Here is a 23,160-nt window from a genome sequence, read left to right on the forward strand (position 1 = left end):
CTTATGCCTCTCGACAACTCAAGATCCATGAAAAGAACTACACCACTCACGATCTTGAGTTAGGTGCGGTGATTTTCGCTCTAAAAATTTGGAGACACTATCTCTATGGAACTAAATGTATCATCTATACTGATCATAAAAGCTTGCAACACATCCTCAACCAAAAAGAACTCAACATGAGGCAACGGCGTTCAGTCGAGCTACCCAATGATTACGATTGTGAAGTTCGCTACCACCCCGGGAAAGAGAATGTCGTAGCCGACGCACTAAGCCGAAAGGAAATAGTTAAACCTTCTCGTATTCAGGCCATGGAAATGATTGTTCACACTAGCCTTAAGGCCCGAATTCTTCAAGCTCAAGCTCAAGTGGTAGCCCAAAACAAGCTCAAGACTGAATTGGATTGTGGAGCCGAAAAGCAATTGGAAACTAAGTCTGATGGAGTGCTTTACTTCATGGGACGCATATGGGTTCCAAATTCTGAAGACCTTCGAAATCTTATCCTTGATGAAGCCCACAAAACTCGATACTTGATCCATCCGGGAGCTGATAAAATGTACCACGATCTTAGGGAATTCTATTGGTGGCCTGGTATGAAGAAGGACATAGTCTTGTATGTTGAGAAGCTTCTCACTTGCTCAAAAGTTAAAGCCGAACATCGAAAGCCCTCGGGTTTGCTTCAACAACCAGAGATTCCTCTATGGAAGTGGGACCAAATTCCATGGATTTCATCACTAAACTACCAAGAACCACTCGTAAGCATGATTCTATTTGGGTTATAATCGATCGTCTCACCAAATCTGCTCACTTCATCCCTGTTAGTGAAACCTACAAAATGGAGAGGTTGTCTCACCAAATTTACATCAACGAAATCGTGACACGTCATGGTGTTCCCTTATCTATAATCTCCGACCGTGACAGCCGTTTTACCTCCAACTTTTGGCAATCCCTTCAAAAATCCTTGGGGACTCGTGTGGATCTTAGTACAGCTTACCACCCCCAAACAGATGGTCAAACCGGGAGAACCATCCAAACCTTGGAAGACATGCTCCGTTCTTGCATAATCAAGTTAGGAGGAAATTGGGATGATCACTTACCTCTCATTGAATTTTCCTATAACAATAGCTACCATACTAGCATCAAATGTGCTCCTTTTGAGGTTTGTATGGTAGGAAATGTCGAACACCCGTATGCTGGACCGAGATTGGTGACTCGCAAGTTATTGGTCCTGAAATCATCCAAGCAACCTCTGACAAGATTGCCATCATTCAAGAAAGACTTAAGGCTGCTCGTGACCGACAAAAGAGTTATGCCGACAATCGAAGGAAACCACTTGAGTTTCAAGTTGGCGACCAAGTCTTACTCAAAGTTTCCACCTGGAAAGGTGTTGTCCGATTTGGGAAAAAGGGAAAACTCGCTTTTAGGTATGTTGGACCTTTTTGAGATTCTTGAAAGGATTGGTCCAGTGGCATACAAACTCAAACTACCTCAGGAATTATATGGTATTCATGACACTTTCCATGTTTCTAACCTCAAGAAATGCTTAGCCAATGACACTCAGCCTATTCCCTTTGATGATATTCGCATTGATGATAAACTTCACTTTGTTGAGGAACCTATCGAAATCGTGGATCGTGATGTCAAGATACTCAAGCGAAGTCGAATCCGTCTAATAAAAGTGAAGTGGAACTGCAAGCAAGGACCCGAGTTTACTTGGGAACTTGAAAATCAAATGAAACAGAAATACCCTCATCTTTTTCAATCCAAAGCAGTTTCCACTATTTAATTTCGGGACGAAATTCCCTTAAGTGGGGGAGACTGTAACATATATGGATTTTTCTTGCAAAAACGCTAGTCTTTTGTGCTCGTATTAATTTCATTGTCTACATTTATTAGTGTTGAATTATGTGTCATTTATTGAATAACATTTTCTTTATATGCGTAATTATATGATCCTATGTTCATTTCATTATAACCGTGCTTAATCATTAATATAACACGTTGAACCGGAATGCCTAGATTAATATTTTATAACATGTAACAAAATATTTTGTTATTATTATTTTTAACCTAAGTATTTAAATTAATCATTTGATTTAAAAAGAGAACAATCTAGAAACTTCTATCTTAAACCTGTTTCTCAAATTTTACATTATCTAATTTATTTAATTTGAAAAAAAAAAAAGAAAAAAAAAAGTTAAATTAAAAAAAAAAGTGTCGTGCACTTTCTCACATGCACACATATCTTTTTTTTTTATTATTATCATTATCATTTTGTTTATAATTATTATAATTATAATTATCATTAAGTTATCTCTTGATCTTTAAATAAGTTTTATCTCTATCGCAATCATATTCAAACCTTAACTTTTGGCCTATAAATAGAGCCCCTCCTCATATTTTTTTCACACCAAATCTCATTCTCTCTAAGCATAATCAAGTAAGTTTTATATGTTTTCTTAGTTGTTCTTCATATATTTTTGATTTTGATCTTGTTCTTTTGAATTTCTTTTAGTTTGTTCCTATGTCCTTGAGTTTTCTTTTGAATCTTCATAATTGTTCATATACTCTCACCATGATCATCATAAATTGTTAATAAAACCCTTACTTTTTACTCTAAAAGATTATGATGATCATGTTATTCCAAGAAATCATAATTGTTTTCTCATAATCTTGGATCAAATTATAATTTTTCCATGAACAACTATGAATATTCTTATGATCTTCAAAAAAACTCATAAAGTTATCATAACTAAAAATTATATTTACATAATTGGTCCTTATACTTTCATAAATGTCAATAACTATCCTAAATTATTATATTTACACTTTAAACCCTATACTTTCATAAATGTTAATAAATATCCTAAACTATAATATTTACACTTTGAATCCTACACTTTCTTAAATGCCAATAAACACCCAAACTATATGATATTACACTTTTAACCTCGTACTTTATTATTTATGAAAACCATTCTAAAACATTTTGAGTTAGTATACAAATAGAGTATAAACCGGGTATGTATGTATCTGACAAGCAAACGGTTCTGTCTAAGGCAAGAGTGGCGTAAATAATCCCATTGGACCCGTGACTCTTACCTGGGAATCAACTTGCTGGAGGTCATGCTCTTGGTTTAGAACATTCTAGTATGCGACACTCTAACTAATTTAAAAATCAAACTTAATCTAGGGCATCCCGTAACCGGTTCAACAAATTCTTGCTCGTGTTCGTGTTCATCCGTCAAGCAAGGTGAGTTCATAGCCCCCTTTACATGCTTTTAAACGTTTTATACTTCGGGGTGGAAACATGCATAATCAATTTGTTTTACATGTTATTTGATTCAAGCTTTATTCATGATATTCATTGTGTGATTATTACAAGTGTATACTTAATCGCATGTACAACCATTAACTTGTTAAAGCCCGTGGTAGTATGATGATAGATCTATTGGCCCGACCCGCCCACTCAGGCCTCGGGTAGAGGCCTGTGTGTTCAGAATCCGACGATCGTTAAACATTAAACATAATAGTCTAATCGTGGATTAGACGACTCGCTAAACGTGTCAGAGGTTTGGTTGTAATCACTAAAGTATACAAAGTAACTTAACACATATGGAATGTTTTCAACATAAAACTTATTTTTTTTCAAAACCTATGTTCTCACCAACTATTTTTAGTTGACACTCTCGCATGTTTTTCAGGTGATGGAAATTAAGTTATGAAGATTCTTGAAGTTTCATATAGGGCATGAGTCAGACTTAGAAGTTGAATGAATAAACTGTTATGTCATATTTTCTATTTGGATTATATTTGAATAATTTGTTGGTTTCTTTTAATAGGAGTTTTTACATTTAATACCATGTGCATGATTTCAATCTACGCACGCCCCGGCGTTTCCGCCTTCGGCCGGGGGGTGTGACAGATTGGTCCAGAATCACCCTTTCACTTGCAACGTGATTGACCCGCTCAACCAGTTTGAGATAAAGACAACATGAATTGGCATATTCAAGACATAAAGTGATAGCATAACAATGTTTAATATGCCTGCAGTGCTTGCATATTCTTCATTACCTTCTCACTTTGATTTCATCAAAAATGACAACAGAGTCAGCATTATAAGTTTGTAAATCAAATGATTACCACAAGTAGACTCCATGTTGTTATTAAAAAGTGTAGGCTCCATTTGGTACTAAATAAGTTTGATGACACCAAATAAAACATGCAAGTAATCAGGTTTTGTGACATTATTTATTCTTTGAAAACCCATGACCACTAATCTCAATAAAACATTATAAAGTTCAAGACTTTTTATCATAATTTAAGACCATTTAATGAAATATTTCTAAATCAAGAAATTTGGGATGAAAAAAATAAAAAAAGATTATCGAATGTTGATAATACCTCAATGGCAAGCATGGGAACAAATATGCAAATCCTCTCCACCATACTAATACAATGAGAGCTCTCAATATTTTGGGCCAGTTACTGACCCGTGGCTATGAAAATGGTTGAAACAATATTAGAAACATGAGCATTAAACCCTCCAAGTGAACCCGCAAGGTTTGTAAGCATGTTAAGCTCCATAAGTGCAGGCACTGTATTTTCAGCACCTCTTCAGTAATAACCGCCTCACAAACAATCGACTTTCCATGCCCTTCAATCCAATGTTGGTTTCTTATCTGATAAACAACACTATCCTCTTCAGATTTCATACAAAGTTTTGATTCTTATTGGACATAAAAAGTCTGAAAAAAATATACCAGAGAAAATGGTTAAAGATGCGAGACAGAAACAAAGGAGGGTCTGTAGTGGTATAAAATAACAGAGATGGTACGTTGGTGTCACTTAAATCCCTTGATTTCTCTCACACAAAAAATAGAGGAATGGGGGGTTACTTCAATACTCGCATCTTTGCATGTGTGTATTGATGACCTTTATAGTACAGAAATCCACCCCTATGATCAACAACCAACACAACCTAACTGCCTTTGGTTAAAGATTTGATTTTTCCTGAACTATCAATTGCCACCACAGTCGATTAAAAGAAACCCAATATTTAGAAACCGAACAAATGACAGACAGGTCGATTGAAAGAAACCCACATCAAAATCAAACCCATATGAACTTTAAACATCACGACAAACATCAATACTTGTAAACCTTAATTGAAACTAATTAAAAAAAAAGCTACACATACCTGTAGATCAAGAGATGATGACATGTGAACAATCACTGAAGATGACGGCACATACAATTCGACCTTGGAATATATTTTCAGTCAATTTTCTTGCAGTTTACTGATTTTGGTGTTGAAGGGGTTGTGCCTTTAAAACTCATGCCACCCGATGTACGGTCAAAGTATTAAAATAAACTAAACAAAAAGTCAAATTCTGCTACAAAGAAAGAAAGCAAAATTATTGCAAATCAAGCAGACTAGAGTCAAGTATAAATCAGATTTTGACTTTTTAAGTCAAACCTTATACTTTAAAGATTCAATATTCTTCTAGATTGCTCAACAAATGTAACCTAAAGATTTTGCCATGTAGTATTTGTTTTAAAGCTTGATGATAATGACTTTCTTTTGGAAATTTAAAACTTTTAATCAGATTTTTGAAGCTTAACTCAAAAAGTCAAACTGAATCTCTATTTTCTTAAAAATTAGTACATTTAATCAGTTTTTCTTACATATCTTAATGAGTATTAGGATTAAACTTGATTACATAACTACGTTACAACAACAACAACAACAACAACAATAATAATAATAATAATAATCTAACTTGATTTTTGTTGTTTTGAAGATTGCAAGGCGTGAGGTTGATGATGAAGGATAGACCGGATATTGGTTTTGTCACCGACACCAATGGACGGACATCTTTAGAGCATACCTTAGGTGTGCTTGTGACTTTTGGTGTTTTAAACAAATAATTTATTTTGTTTATAATAATGTAAATAAAAGATACTTATTTATAGAGTTAAGACTTATCTAATTTAAATTGTTCTAACCCGTGTAGTACACGGGTACCTAACCTAGTTACAATAATAGAACCTCGAAATTGATCTTTAACATTACTTATTTTAGCTTTTGGAACGGCTAAAGTTTGTTCACACAATTGGTCCTTAATCTGTTGCAATTGAAGCTCCATAGCCTTCAATGTCACCTCAAATTATGACTTTTCAGTGATGATGAAACATCATAATTGACCTAATGACACTAATTGATTGCTTTTGTACATTCTTGCAAAACAAGTTATACAAACAAACGCAACTGAAACCTGAATAAAAAATCAAAAGCTATTAAGAATTAGAGGGTAATTAGGATTCCGAGAATTGAATGTAGAATAACTTTATGAATGGAACCGGTGATACCTACACCCCTTGATTATAATTAAGATTCCAGAACACAAATTCGTTTATGAGATTACAATTTGATAACTATTATGTAGAAAAGATCGAAGGAAAGAAGAGAGTAGGGTTTGTGAATGTGTAACAATTAAGATCAAGGAATATTATATCTTGAGTTATAACATGAAGAACGGGTCGGAGCAAGGATCGCCCCATTGTGAAAGGCCGTATGATTAGGCGGGATTTTGAGAATGAGGAGGGCTAATATGAGGACACATAGAACAATAACATTTATTTATTAATTAGTATACATAGGTTACATAATATCTCGTTAGCCACTTGGGTTGTAGTCTAGTGATAAAAAGCAAAACTTCTTTTATGAAGACACATGCTCAAACCTAGAAAATTTGATCAATATAATAAAAGGAATATGTTTTAGCCGTTAAGAAAAACCTAATCTCTCATTTGGTAAAGAATGAACCTTGTGTGCATGATAGGTTGGATTCCGAAAGGTTCGTTCTAAAATCAAGCCAAATGAAAGAAATGGGTGTTTCCTTGGTCAACTGAATGAAATCAATGATTACATAAGGAATCCTATTCCTTTAAAACATATTAGAAACCATTCTATCACACCCCTACTTTTTTTTCCAATTTATTCATTCTTTAACCTACGTTCTTAACACACTACCTGACCACCACCACCACCACCACTGTCGTTGTCGCCGCCACCATAATCACCAAATTCGCTAACACCTAACCACTACCTTCTCCACTGTTGTGACTGCCACCACCACCACCGTCACTGTCGTTGCCACTACTACCTCTGCCACCACCACTGCCATAATCCGGCCACCATCGTCTGACCTCTTGACCTCCACCACCACCATCATTATTGCCATTACTATATTTTTTTATTTTATCATTTTTATTTTATTCTTGTGTTTTTATGCCTATCAAACAACATAAAGTAAAAAATTCGTTATGTTCCATAGTAATGATCACACCACTAAATGAAATACCCTTTGGTGATATATTTATAGGTTAGCATAAAATCTTGTTGGCCACTTTAGAAAATCTTTTTTCTTTTTTCTTTTTCTTTTAACGGCCAACAAATTTTTAAAATGGCTATTGGTTATATTTATTATGTCGGGATACACTCGTCTTTCGATTATGGGAAAACCTCATCTAAGGCCAACACATGTGAACACTCGCCCGAAGGCACGGCAATGCGTTGAGATAAAACCCGCTAAGTTTAAGGATACAACTGGTGAACACCACATACTCGCCTAGTCTCCTATCATCACCCGATGTCGCCAAAACAAAATAATGGGACAGGATTCGAACCTGAATCACATGAAACATCAAATTTCTCTTTTATCAATTTACCACCAGCTCATTAGCTGCATGAGAAACGAATTTTCTTTGGTGTAAACCCAAGTTCAAACCTAAACTAGGTGATATAATAAATATGGGGAAATTTGGAAATAAATAATCCAATCTTTTGTGTATTAGCCACTAATAATCCTACATTTAAAAATCACTACCAATGATCACACCTTTCAACTAATTTTGTCACAATGGTTATTCGTTAAAAAATACTTAATGTCGTCAAGTTTTTTCCTAGTTTCAAATCAATGTTTTAGGGCTTTTGATCGGAAGAAGGATACAAGTTGACCGATGTAAAACTTATCTCAAAATGGTGATCCAAACGACGAAATAATGTTTCAATTTGGGTGCTTGAATTTCCAATTAACAAAAATCAAGCCATTTGAATCACCGTTTCGAAATAAGTTTTACATGAGTCGACTCATATCGTTCTTCCGATCAAAGCCCTAAAACATCGATTTGAAACTAAGGAAAAAACATAACGACGTTAAGTATTTTTTAACAGATGACCAGTGAGACAAAAATAGTTAAAAGGTGGGACCATTGCTAGTGATTTTTAAAGGTGAGATTATTATCGGCCAATACACAAAAGGTGAGATTATTTATTTCCAATTTTCCTAAATATGGTGTGTGCTTACTCTTAAGAAAATAAAATAATTTATAATTAAAAAAAAAAGTAATCCTGGTTTGGTGAAGAATGAACGTGGTATGCACAATTGCTTAGATTCCGAAAGGTTCGTTCGAAAATGGACCACCCTTTCTGATTGGACGTAAAAATTACAAGTTCCAAACATGTCCTGCTTGTCGGAAGTGTTATTGCATGAGCATCAATACTTAGAGCAATCATATCACATCCTCTATCTCCAAAACAAAAATTACACTAAAACTCACTTTATTTTCTCTCTTTATTTCAATTAGATAATACTTTTTATACATTTTATCATTACCTTTTCTCTTTCCTTCACTCACAACCATTTTCAAAATATATTAAAAAATTATAGGGGATAAAAAGTAAATTTTCAAATATACAGAAAAATCACTATTTTTTCTAAAATATAGAAACTCTTCACTCACAACAACCTGAATCACTCTCTAAATTATAAAAACAAATCTCACCATAATATAAGGGGTTGGATGAGAATGCTCTTATACTAACATAAAATAAACCTTTTAACTAGAGTTTAAGTTGTTGCAATTAGTATATAGGTTAGTTTGGATATAACATATGAACAAAGCTCTGATCATAGGTACACAATGTTATTCTATTTCCTGATCACACAAACACATACAAACGCTTATTCAAGTAGCCTAACTAGATATGTTTAGTCATCATTTGCACACCATTAAAAAACTATTTATTCATAAGAGAGCTTGTTTGAACTTTGAAGCCATAGAGGAGGGCTGCCCCGAAACACCGACTCTTGTGACTTTAAGAGGGTCTCAATTTGTCCACTAAACATGTCATATATCCCGACGTCTCCTCCTCCACCATCCGGTAGACCACGGTATGGTTCATAAAGATCATCAGTGAAGTAAATACAATTCCGCTTCACACATTCAGCAAGGTCAGAAGCAAAACCGACGTTGATAGCAAACGATGAATTGAACCCCACGAAAATCGCCTTGTTCTCCAGACTCGTGGTTTCCCACCACTTTCCATCATCTATATCTAAGACAAAACATTTAAACCTACTAGTCCTATACGATCCATAACGTCCATATTCGTCATCGTGTTTCTTGAAATAATAACGTTCACGAATGACCATTAGCAAACTCTTATGCCCCCATTCGAGTAAATATGCCCATGGAACACTCATACACCAGAAGTCATTTGCCGGGAAGGTTGCCACTCGAGACAACTTCAAAGGGTCCGAAACATCATTTTCTATGTCACATTCATAAATTGTGCCAATTGTGGCCACTACATAGAGTTGTTTTCGCGTACTATGATACGAAATATCAAACAAATGCCCCTCCCAACCGTCCATTCGACTCCGCGAAACATCACCTAGGCGACAATACCCTATACTTTCCCCCCAAATAATGACAACACGAAATGAAGGATTTTTAAATAAAGAGCTTGATGATGTAAACAAAGCTTTTCTCATGCAAAACCCATAGTACATCCATTCATCTTGATCAGTATACAACTCATCAAACATATAAAGCTGTGGGAGATCAATTTGAGCATGTGAAAGTGGGTTAACAAGCTTGGTATAAAACTCTCGTTCTCCTATAGTCACTAGCCAACCATGAGTCGAAACACATCGTTGTCGGTGTGCCTCGGGCAGTGGCGTCTTTCGTGTGGTGCCGCCGTTTGAAAGAAGAAAGAACTTACGGTTGTCGTGATCTTCATTTGTGTTGGATTCAGCAAACATTATCATGGGAAACCTAGAAGGAAGATGTTGTATATTGTGTTTGGTTTTGGTGGTAGACTGGTTCCACGAAGTACAAACACAAAGAAAGTTGATGTAATCTTCATAGTATTCTAACTTTCCGGAGATTGTGTTTAGAATCTCCGGCAGAAGGTCTGACCAAGTGGTCATTGGTTCATACTAGCGGACGGGTTATGTCAAGAAGTACCGTGCCTCTTGGTTTAAGTTAGTGACAGATGTTTAATGACTACATATATTTGGTACAAAATGAATCTAGGCGGGATATTAGGTTAGATACCGAAAGGGGTGTTTGTTGAATCTGGCCGTTCTTTAATTTCTTATCGAACGTTTGAACTTAAAGTGTCCCAAACACCTTTATCTCATTATTATTAATAATTAGTATAAAGCCAATATTGATGACTTGCGATATCAAATTATAAAACCCATTATTTATTCACGGTCAAGATAATAATTAAAGTGGGCAAAATCCGGACACGGGACGAGAACTTCGACACGTGTTTAACTTCGACGAAAAACTTCTAGATTATTTTTTTATTTTGCTATATATATGCATCTGTTGTCATATCTAAGGGTGTGTTTTTTTTTTTGGTGTAAACAACCACCCAAGGGGAGCTCACCTTGGGTGGGATCGGTTTGTTTATCATATTATTAATCTTTTGTACCGGTTACGAGATCGTTCCTTTATTTTATCGTTATATTATTTATCTTCGGTCGTTTGTTTCACCGCACCCGTCTCGAGCGTTTATCAAGAATAAAGTCGTTCGTTGTCGGATCCGGTTTCGGAACCTACAATTGGTATCAGAGCAGGTCGAATCTTATGATTCAACTTTGTTCTTGATATTCAGGTTCTATTTCCGCTATTACCCTAACCGAGACGTCAATTTCTTGAAGACCCGTTGAAGTTTATGAAAATAAAGTTTGAAAATTTGGAAATAAAGTGTGAGTATTTGAGGAAATAAAGGTGCTCAAAGTTCGTCTTTGATCTGTAGATGTGGTTTCAGCCGATTTTGAAGTTCGTTTTGTGGTTTTTCTGTGAAGTTTTTATGATGAATACAATGAACAGAAAGTGTCCGTGCGTCGTGTGGCTGCTACTGTCAGATCTGTTCATTATCATTATGGTGAACAAGATGATTCTCCGGTGAACCCAGGTGGCGGCTCAATTCTGGTTTAATTGCCGAAAACCATGGTGTTTTTCAGCACAATTCTCCGGTAGAAGCCTTAGATCAGATAAAGGAAGTTCTTGGCGGCGCGGCGGCGCTTGAAGGGTGACTGGTCGGAGGACGGTTTCCGGCAGTCGGTGGCCGGCAACTGTTCTTAGTCGTGATTACAGGTTTGTCACCGGAATACGACTTTCCAGCTAAAGGGTGGCCGGTGGAGCTCGGTAATAGTGGTAGAAAGTCGTGGATTTAAGAAGATAATTTGTTTGGAGAAGTGGCCGGAGGTGGAGTGAGAAAGATGGCGATGGCGGCTTTAGAAAAGGTGGCGGACATGGTGGCCGGAATCCGATTTTCCGGCGTCCGATCACCGGATATTGATTTTCCGGCGTTGGTTCATGAGTGGCGGCTGATCACTAAAGGTATTTTTATTTTGTGCCCTAATCTAAATTGTAATGAATAGGCTAGTGTATATTTTAACACATCAAGAAGGCTAGTGTATGGACTCTTTAAACACATCAAGAAATGTACCTGCTTTCATTTTGGGCCTACAAAGTTTAATTTAGATTTTGCAAGGTTTACATGCTGGACTGTTAACTCTTGGGCTCAATCCGGTCAAATATAAGGTATTGCTAAACATTATGATATTTTTGACTGAATAAATTTATTTGGGTGGATGGAGTATATGCAATTTTTTTTGAGAATTATTATTCAGATTGACCAAACTGAAGTAAGTCAAATTGGTTCGGGTTTTCGTCTTGTTTAACCGTGTTCAAAGCTTGTTATTTCTAAGGCGTTCGAGAAGTTGGATCCAAAAGGTGAACTTCGAACGAATTAATAAGTTTTGTTCATTTGATCATTGAATCCGGTAAATCAAGATCGATTTGTGGATATTCGAGCTCATCTCATGCCTATATACAACTTAAGATCTGTAGAAGCGAGAACTACTTCAAGATTAAATATAGGTGGATCATACCTTGAGGGGGTGAATTGAAATGAAGAGACATCGATTTATCGGGTGATTTGTGAAGATGCGAGACACGGTGAGACAAAGTTTTGAGATCACAAGTCAAGGGGGTGATTGTAAGGCCAATATTGGTGACTTGCGATATCAAATTACAAAACCCATTATTTATTCACGGTCAAGATAATAATTAAAGTGGGTAAGAAATCCGGACACGAGACGAGAACTTCGACACGCGTTTAACTTCAACTAGAAAGCTTCTAGATTATGTTTTTATTTTGCTATATATATGTCATTTGTTGTCATATGTAAGGGTGTGCTTTTTTTTGTGTAAACAACCACCCAAGGGGAGCTCACCTTGGGTGGGATCGGTTCGTTTATCATATTATTAATCTTTTGTACCCGTTACGAGATCGTTCCTTTATTTTATCGTTATATTATTTATGTTCGATGGTTTGTTTCACCGCACCCGTCTCGAGCATTTATCAAGAATAAAGCCGTTCGTTGTCGGATCCGGTTTCGGGACCTACAATAAGCTAACAGTAACATGTTTATATTTTCCATTTCTAAAATAAATTGTAAGAAAACATAATCTGCTTTATTCCATTGAATAATGTAGACTATAAATAATACAAATTGTGGAGAGAAATCAGAAGCATGCTATAAAAATACAATCAAACATAACTACCTAATATTCACAAAATAATTACAATATAAATATCATAAATAGCCATAGAGATTTTTGGTTTAACAGTCCTCTACAGTTTGAGCCGTAGACGAGCGAAGACACAAACTGGAACGAAATCTTTGGAATAGATGTTTAGGTAGTCCCTTTGTGAAAATATCCGCATATTGGTAATCAGCCGAAATGTCTAGAACTTTAACCGTGCCAAGACGAACTTTCTCTCTTACAAAGTGTATGTCGAGTTCAACATGTTTGGTTTGTTGATGGTTCACAGGATTGACGGATAGATAGACTGCAGATTTGTTATCACAATAGACGATCGTGGCATTCTAATGGGAACGTTAAGTTCAACCATGAAATTACGAATCCAACTTATCTCAACTACGGTGTTGGCGACTCCTCGGTACTCAGTCTCAGCGCTAGATCGAGAGATTGTGGGTTAACGTTTTGATGACCAAGAAATTAAGTTTCCACCCATATATACACAGTAGCCGAAGGTTGACCTGCGAGAGTCAGGACACCCACCCCAATCCGCATCCGAATAGGATGTCAATTTAGTGGAAGGGGAAGGGGTGATGAGAAGGCCCTAAGAGAGAGTACCTTTGAGATAGCAAAGGATCCGTTTCAGTAGTTTAAAGTGTGGTTCATGAAATCACCGGGGGGGGGGGGGGGTGCATGAAGAGACATACTTGCTGAACTGCATATGAGATGTCTGGTCAGGTAATAGTAAGATATTGCAGTGCACAGGCTAAACTTCGGTATAAAGAGTCATTGGTAAATAACGCACCATGAGTAGCACTCACTTTAGACCCAACTTCGATCGGAGTGCTAGCGGGTTTACTTGTTAACATGTTGGCACGTGATAAAATGTCAGCTGCATATGTTGACTGAGATTATTATTTTCAAATCTTCGAAATTGTTGATAGTTATTATTTCTTACTCAACTTGTGTTCCTGTTGCTTAAGTTTGTTCTTTAAATACAACTAGAGTGTTCCCGACACGCTTTGCGCGGGGAACTCGACAACAGGCCCGCATATTAAAACGCGAATACGCAAACACATCGTAACGAATATCACTTCGGCACAACAAAATAAAAGTTTATCTAACTATCAAAAGAACTTGGTTGGTATTGGTTCGGCTTATTACGGCATTGATGTGGTACCGACACTCGGTATGTGGTTACAATACAAAAACATATTGTTTTGTGAAAAAAACTTCGTTTTCATCAGAACTTATATAACTTGTTGCGAATAGAACTTCGTTTTAACAACATGACATATAAAAATATGAGCATGTCGTAATGGCATACTAAAGTTTTTAAAATATCGTATGCTAAACATTCCCAAAGAATCAATAACTTAAATGTATAAGTAATAACAAAAAATATATAGGAAGAAAAATACATGTTAAGGTACATACTAAAACCGTGAAAACTTTGGGATGCTAAAGTGAAAAGTAAACAAAGTTTAGCAAAAAAAAATACCATGGATCAAAATTATAACAATTTAAAACTTGGGGGGACTAAATTGAAACAATCTAAAATTCAAGTACTAAATATGCAAAATTTTAAATTATACTGTAGCAGTATGTTTCCTTTAATATATAGTATAATTTACTAACAAAATGTGCCCATGATTCATCAAGAACATCGGAACTATGGTTCACAATTGTTTTGTTTGAACCGCTGAACTAGAGGGTTGTGTAATATTTACATGTAAATCCATTTAACTAAACAGGTCAATCTACCAACTCATTTATTACAAACCACCAACTCGTTTAGTAGGTTAAAAACTTACTACGCAACAACACGTCCACACAATTAACTTATATGGATAAAGGGGTTAAATGGGTTATGTTTAGATTGCACGATTTTAAATTAGTCCGGATTGTGACACCCGGTAATTTCCCAATCCCATAAACCAAGTAATCAACCTAATTATTAGGTGATTGTGAATATTATGCGCGCCATGATATGATTAGCGCGGGCATATGTTATATGCGCCATGCGCGGATACGATGCGCGCCATGTTGTGAAGCACGGGCATATATTATATGCGCCACGCGCACAGGTTTTTGTTGTGTTTAATTTTATGTCGTTTCTGTCTAATGGGTTGCATACCTCTTCAATGATCAATAAGTAAAACTATGTTCAAACAATATCCTAATTTCCTAATTAAGACCCCAAATCATTTATGCGCGCGCGGAAAAAGGGAACTAACCTCCCCGCATGGCGGGAACATTGAGAGCTAGTTTGTTTGAAGCTCCAAGATGGAATTGACTTCAACATAACTGATCACTATGTTGAAATACCAAGACCTCATGGAGAATCTACAAATGAAACTCAACGTCCCTGACTACGAGAAGGTTACGCACCTACCCGCATCAAATAAAAAGGAGTTATGTGCGACACCTGCGGGAAGAATCCCCGCGGGACACCTTAAAACTAAACCCTTTACGCATGAACGTCTGCACAGAAACCAACCACCTTTTCGCTTAAATCCAAAAGAACGCTGGTTCCAGCAGAGCCAGATGGACTCGCAGGATTCCTTATAAGGACGCCTGCGCAGTGATACGCGCAGGATTCGTTACAAGGACGCTTGCGCGAAGACCAACTGGAGCCGCCGGACCCACAACGTTCAAAGAAATGGCCTACACGCAGAAGGCTATACGCGCAAGGTTACGCGCACAAAACACTTAGTCTATTCTTCAGATTAAAGGGGATTACCCCCGCCCAGAAAGAACCAGTTGTGTGTTTCAGAGATTTTTACCTTTTGACAGCACACTGACAACAGTACCAGGAACAGTACTGTAACACGAAATGTCAACTGTCAGCCGCACCTACTCTCACCAACCACAGTCCTGCATGTACTGTCAAATCAATCAGAATCTTCATAACCACTCCCTAGGACCATCACCCCCATCCCTAAATAAATAATAATAAACCCCATACCTTGTCATCACTACACCCAATATGATAAGATCTCAATCCCCTAAATCAAGGGATTGTGTTCCCTTGAATTTGCCGATAAATATCAATTCTTGAATAAAAATATCACAACCACAAGAAACACACTCCAAACTCCTCTCTTAAACCTGTAATTCTGCACTAACCATCTCCCAAGCATCCGTTTCCAGTTCCATCGCTAGGTAAGTCGAAACTTTAGTCTTGAGATTTACTTTTCTGACCAGCTCTTATATTCTTCGATTACTTGGTCTTAATACACATATTTCTTGTTATTTAAACATATTCTAGACTTCCAATTTCGAGGCTAACACCAAGAAACTCGAACCTCGTTTAATCTCTCTAAACCATCACTTAACAAGAATCACAGGTGAGTCTCACAGCCCCTATTTTCACTATTTTTGAACTGTTTTCGGGGCGAGGGACACGTGTTTAAATTATGTTTTATCATGGTATATTTACAAGCAATGAAAACGATTATCTGTTCATAGTGTCTATCTTGATTATCAATGTGAGTGCGCTAGAACGAGAAAGTGATCACTTTATCAATGAAACTCTAAGAGTAGGGACTACTGGTTTGATCAACCCGCTCGTAGGGGTAGCACCTCTTTGCATAGGCGAGCGCCTAGTATGGTCATGGGGTAGTACTACTGGTTAAATTCGCTCGTAGTGGCCGCGCCACTTTGCATGGACGAGCACATAGTTTTCAGAAATGTCCGCGCGAAACCCGCGGGACGGTTTTATCAAGAATATGTTTTAATGATGTTATCAGAACTATGTTTCAATATGGTTTTATCAAGAATATGATGCAATACGATTTATCAAGTCACCGAAACTTGTGAACTCACTCAGTTTATACTGATTCAAATATTTTTACGTGTCTTTCAGGTGGTAATTAAGTAGCGCAAGGGGTCACACGTAGAGCACTTCACGCAGAACAGCTATAAAAATGGTTTTTGGAAGATTTTAGTTCTATCCCTTCCACACGCGTGGTTGTTCCCGCCGTGTAAGGGGATATGGCGCGGAAATCTTCAACGTTTTTCATATTTGGATGTTTTTATATGTTCTAAACAATGTAATGTATTTTGTACTAGACATTTCATGAGAAAAGGGAAATTTATTTGAATGTTTGCAATGACCCGTGCTTGATTATCAATCCCCACGCGCGCACGCCCGGCTGTTTCCGCCGTTTAGGGCCGGGTGTGACACGGATCACGGTTAATATTTTTAAGACGATTAGATATATTGGCATGTTGAAAGGATTTGCACCTTGATCATAAGCACACAAAGGTGCTGTTTGTTTTTTCAGAGGTAAAATGTCTGCATTCTGCAGATCACATCTGCAGACATCTGTAACAGTAGAGGAGGACCAAACCTCTGCGGTCTGCAAGAAAAATACTGTTTATTTTTTAATGTCTGCAAACTACTAAAATAAACAAAAGTTTAACGAAACCAATTTTTCCAAGAAACCAATATTCCAGTGTTATAGAATCAAATAATTTTCAGAAACTCCAATGCAAATAATATACAAAACATGTTTCAAGTATACAAAAGAAGTTCCAAAGTACAACAAATGTATATATGTTTAAAAATAACAGTAATATACAATAACATCCCGAACTAACGTCTTCATACTTGCAACCTAAACCGACGTCTTCATACTTGAAACCCAAATTGATGTCTTCATTCTTGCAACCCGAATCAATGTCTTCATTCTTGCAGCCCGAACTTTTGGTAACCGCCTAACAAAACATAATATTACATTAATATAATAAACTAACAAGCAATAAACTCGTTAATGCATATGACATAAACAAACCCAAAACATTCAATATCTACAAGATCTTCATTAGACCAAAAACATTCAACAACATTTCTATTAAAACACACCAATTAATTCCAGGTAACAAACTACAAGATCTTCATTAGACCTAAATATTCTATAAACTTTTTTCAACTAAATACTAATAATAATTGAACAATTATGCAAAATTATATTTGAACTAAAGGGTCAAGTTATTTTACAATTGAGGACAAAAATGAGAAGTATTAGAAGGATTGTAGCCATAAAAAAAATCCCTAAAAAATCATGACCCAAAATTTAATAAAAAACAAAAAAAAAGTCAAAACACAAAAATGATTCCACCGTCTTTCTAGTTCTAATAAAAAAACAATATTGAGTGAAAAACATCATTGTGTCTTTTTGTTTATCATTGTGTTTTGTGTTTATTTTCATCATGATTGTGCCTCTTTTCCTTGACATTGTGTCTTTTTTTCTTGATATTGTGTTATATCACTCAACATTGCGTTATATTTTGTTCGGCATTGTGTTATATTTTGAGATCTATTGTATCTTTTTTCGCTATAATTGTGTCTTTTGTTCATTTTCGTCATTGTGTGTTTGATCTCGCCATTGAGTCTTTTCGTCAGTTTTTTTTGAACGGGAATGACAGGTGAAACATTTTAGTTTTTTAACTGTTTTTTTCGTTTTTATTTATATTTTAAGTTACGATTTTTTATTAATTTTTTTGAATTTATTTTTAATGGGGTTTTTGTGTGTTCATAAATCTTTCTCACACTTCTCATTTTTGTCTCCCTTTGTATTCTAACTTTACCCTATTATGTTATTTGCTATTCTTTTTAAAAGAGTATTACGCCCAATTTCAAAATATAATTGGGCAAATTTCTTCGACCAAATAATTAATAGCTCGATTAGCAAAACCGAAAAAACTGAATCCATAACCGAATTGAACCCGAAAACCCAAAAGGCCAAAACCGAAACCTAAGAGTTTTGAAAAAATGAAAACCTGAAACTTTGGTTTTTGGTTTGGTTTTAGCCCAAAACTATACCGAACCACACCATACACACCCCTAAATTCAAGGACTTGTTGATTATTGTAGCTTAAAGTTAAAACCTTGTGAAATGTGATCCTTTTTAAATAGTATTGTAGGTTTTTAAAATTGATGAAACGTGGATTTTCTTTAATTATTATATGTTTTTTTCATATTTAATTTATAATTTTAATACTTATTAAAATTATAGAAATATAAAAGTATTATTTGTTTTAAGTTATTTAAAATAAGTCTAAGATCAAATGTGAAGGACAATAGTCAAACACGACGGATGATCGTGTTGGGTGAATTGTGACCTCGTATGTATTAGACGATATATTCAATAATATATATTATGGAATATATTATTGAGTAATTAGAATCATAGTTTAATTATAATAGATATATTTTGTATTTATTCAATCATCTAGCTTCCTTATTGCTTTGAATTTGGTCACCTATATAAAGGGGTTATCAATCAATAATTTAGCATATTAATGAAAACCATATACAATCTTTTATGGTATCAAAAATAATATATTATTGAATAATGTAGAATCATAATTTAGTTATAATAGATATGTTTTGTACTTATCATATGATCTCCTATGATCTAGTTTACTTGTTGCTTTGTATTTGCTCTCACCTATTTAAAGGGGTTTATCAATCAATAATAAACAAGACAAATACTGAAAACCATATACAATCTTTTATGGTATCAAGAGCCATGGCAAATCCCAAACCCAACCCTGAACCTCAGAAATCACTCCATCCCGCCTATTCGGTCACTAATATTCAAACCAAAATTCGAACACTCAATGGCATCGACGGTTCGTATTCTTCGTGGAGGAAACTCTTCAAGCTTCTTGCCAAAGCAGATAAAGTATTCGATCACATTGACGGAAGCCCACCGCCAGAAGCAACATCCGACAAATTCACCGAATGGTTGGAGATTGATTCACTCGTGTTACAATGGATTTACAGCACCATCTCGAACAAGCTTCTTGTCCGAATCATTGAAAACGATATTACCGCTCATGACACATGGACTAAACTCGAGGCAATTTTCTTAAACAATCAACGAGCATATGTGGCTGCTTTGCGACACAACAAGTTTGCCAATGTCATTCTTGCGAGCCAACGAAGGCGATCTAATTCACCCAGTGGATGAATATATCATATCGTCTAATAGTATGCTCAACTTACACCTTGGAGTTTTTTCTAATCATCTCATGCTAATTGCTCAATACTCAAATGGCCAGACAATTGTGATACTTATATTTTTTTAAAGCATCTATTTATATAAAAAGGTTATCATTTGAATTTGCTCAATGCTCATATGTGGACATGTGTATTTTAAAACCCCTATGGCCCAATCAAGTAGAATACATATATAAGAGATTAGCAATAAATACATGAATATATTATAATATTATCTTAAAAAGGTACTAAACGAACTCAAGTGGGGGTTTAGGCTCTTTTAAGTTTTTTCACAAAGTAAATATAAATAACTAAGAACGCATGTAAATTAGTTTTTAAATAATAAATGAGTCGAGTCTGAGCTACTTGATATGTTTTATTAATATTTCTTTGGTATCAATCATGGATGAATGACTTGAAGACCAAGATATACTAGACTATAGATAGTAGTATTTATTCATTTTTCTATCATGAGTATCTAGAGGATTGTATAAGGGAGATCTAGGGTTTTATCCATATTGAGAGTTTCCTCCTCGGGATGAGCTCTCTTGGGGTGGCCGATCTTTATTGTGTATGTATGTATGTATCTATGAGTGCTCTTTGTAAGATTCATTTAATTAATGAAATCATACTACCGCATCTATCTATTTGTGTTTCGAATACATATACGTGCTCATCCAATTTTATTGATTATTGTAATTGAATCAAGCTCTCTCTAAATATCACTCATCCATCCATTATCATCTTCCAAGGGTGAATACGAGTACGATTCGATCCTACCCGGATTCGAGCTCCTTTATCACCAGTTATTGACATGCTTCGCATCAGGGCTAGGACCTATCAGCATGAAAACAAAAAAAAGGATCAGAAACTGAAAAAAACTGAAGAAACAAACCTCAACAAAAACTGGCCGTTTGGTTTTCTATTTTTCTAAAACCTTTACGGTTCGGTTTTCGCTTTGCATGCAATAAAAACTGAAAAAAAACTGATCAAAGCGAATTTATGAATTTTTAATTTTTAGCTTTTATTTTAAATAATTTATAAGTAACTCAAATATTTTAGCTCAAATGTATAATAATTAATCAGGTATTATACAAAACACAAAAAAAAAAAAATATTAGCCCAATTTCATTGTGTGGGGACATATTTGTTATTTCTGGCCCACAGCTTTCTAGCTCAAGTAGCAAAACCGAAAAAGCCGAAACCAAATGATTTGGTTTTCAAAAATTTAATAAACCGAAGTTACCTTTTTTGGTTCGGTTTTAGTCTAAAACCAAACCCAAAACGAACCATCACACCCCTACCGCTCGGCAAGCTCGAGCTTTCGTAAACAACCTAGGTGGTCGAGCCTAGTCTAGAAATAAAAGAAAAAGAAAAAGAAAAAAGCCCTCTAATTCAATTAGTTACCACGTAGGCACGTATGGAACGAATGGAAGAATCAAACGAGGAGAATTAGTGGCAATGAGATGAGAAAGCTTACAGACATAAATTCAAGCTCGTGTATGAATTTAAGCTCCTGTGAGTCAAGTCCTAGATCGATAATTAACACAAACTAAACGAATAACTCTCATTTATACTAATCAGAAAATATAACTCAAAAAACTGACTACAAACTATCAAACCCTAACTCGGTTTGACTCTTGATGAACCCTAACTCGGTTGCACCAACTTCTTATTCTAATGTCTAACCATAACTCGACTTATATAAAATAACCAAACTTGCTAGCTAAAACATTACCAAATATAATAAAACCCTAATAACTCTTGGGCTGGGCCTTACACTTGGGCCAAACAACAATTGTGCCAACAATCACCCCCTCAATTGTTGTATCTGACTCACCCAACTCACCCCCTAATTTCCTACTCGAAAGTGGCGGATCTTCAACTTCACGCTTGTCGTCATTCTCTTGATTCTCCCGAGGCTTTTCTTGATCTCTTACAATGTTCTTTGGGCTCCACTTAGCTTGAAGTAACACTTGCTTCGTTTGATCATTACTCGTCTTCCCTTGGGCTTAAATCACTTTCTTGACCACACGTTTGGTTTCTTGAACACTCTTCTTTGGACTTTGAATTTTGGAACTTGGATCTTTAATTGGAATCTGACTCATAACCGGTTTGTCTTATTTCAGTCCAACACTTTGAAGTTCCCGACCTGCAAAATTCTTCATTCCAATGCTATCTCGTTTACCTGGACTTGCTATCTTGAGGCTAATCTTGTACAATTGGTTCTTGGTCCTTGTCACCTTCATCAAAAGCTTACCTACATCATCTTTAATGGTTAGCAAATCTTGTTTCATATGAATCTCGAATCCACCTTCCGTTGCTTGACTAACACTTATGATATTGCACTGTAGGCTCGAGATGTAGTAAACATGGGTCAACAGTCGTTGCTCCCCCGTTTTCCCTTCAATTAAGACCGACCCTTTTCCCCGAATATCAATACAAGATTCATCTCCGAACTTCACCGTTCCCGTTTCTTGTTAATTCAATTCATAAAAGTACGCTTTATTACCCGTCATGTGATTCGATGCTCCGTTGTTGAGATACCAAACATCTTTCTCCATCGGCTCGGTTTCGAAACGCTTTAGAATCACACCGTCTTCATTCAGTAAATCTGTCTTTTGATCACCTTTAATCATAAATAAAGATGGATCAAAATCATCAATTTTGTTCAAATTAGATTCTTCCTTTTTCTTCATACGTTCCGGGCATATAGTCGCAAAGTGACTAAACTCATCACAACTATAACACTGAACCTGTGATCTATCCTTTCTTCCCCTTTGACGATCATCGGTTCTTCTTTGTCCCTTATGACTTGACCCACGATCTTGACCACCTCGGTTTTCGCAGCCATCTTGGTCCTCATCTTTTCGGTCTTGACCTCCGGTTTCACGGCCTCTTCCACTGACCTTGTGTATTTGAAGCGTGCTCTCTCCCTCGTAAATGTTCCTCAAACGCCTTAAGTCTTCCAACAGCATCTTCAAACATCAAACTATCAAGATCAACACTTTGCTCGATTGAGGCTACGAGTTAGAAATGTTTATCTGGAACCGCATCCAGTAACTTCTTCACCAAGACATCTTGCTCTAACATGTAACCAAGACTCTTTGCTTTGAAACCATACTTGTTATTTTTCCTGCAAACTTGTCAACAGTCTCGTTTTCCGCCATCTTGAGTTTCTCAAATTCACTTTTCAACGTTAGCAGTCGAGCCTTTTGAACTCGCTCGGCCCCAAC

At 36.0% G+C, this 23,160-nt stretch overlaps 2 protein-coding genes across 2 annotated transcripts; one reads left to right on the top strand and one right to left on the bottom strand.

Moving 5' to 3' along the window:
- Window positions 1-9,086: 9,086 nt before the first annotated feature.
- Window positions 9,087-10,286, bottom strand: LOC143627734 (putative F-box protein At5g55150). The gene has a single exon (XM_077097493.1). The coding sequence runs from the start codon at window positions 10,275-10,277 to the stop codon at window positions 9,087-9,089; it is 1,191 nt and encodes a 396-aa protein (XP_076953608.1). The 5' UTR covers window positions 10,278-10,286.
- A 9,165-nt stretch (window positions 10,287-19,451) lies between these two features.
- LOC143627735 (uncharacterized) lies at window positions 19,452-19,895 on the top strand. The gene has a single exon (XM_077097494.1). The coding sequence runs from the start codon at window positions 19,452-19,454 to the stop codon at window positions 19,893-19,895; it is 444 nt and encodes a 147-aa protein (XP_076953609.1).
- The last annotated feature ends 3,265 nt before the right edge of the window (window positions 19,896-23,160 follow it).

The sequence above is a fragment of the Bidens hawaiensis genome, unplaced genomic scaffold, assembly GCF_021521415.1.
Source record: "Bidens hawaiensis isolate Kalapana, Puna unplaced genomic scaffold, B.hawaiensis_p1.1 tig00004733_1, whole genome shotgun sequence".
In the NCBI taxonomy this organism is placed as follows: domain Eukaryota; kingdom Viridiplantae; phylum Streptophyta; class Magnoliopsida; order Asterales; family Asteraceae; genus Bidens; species Bidens hawaiensis.

Bases quoted from the DNA above. Each gene is read 5' to 3' on its own strand.
- LOC143627734 (XM_077097493.1), bottom strand. From the start codon at position 10,277: ATGACCACTTGGTCAGACCTTCTGCCGGAGATTCTAAACACAATCTCC.
- LOC143627735 (XM_077097494.1), top strand. From the start codon at position 19,452: ATGGCAAATCCCAAACCCAACCCTGAACCTCAGAAATCACTCCATCCC.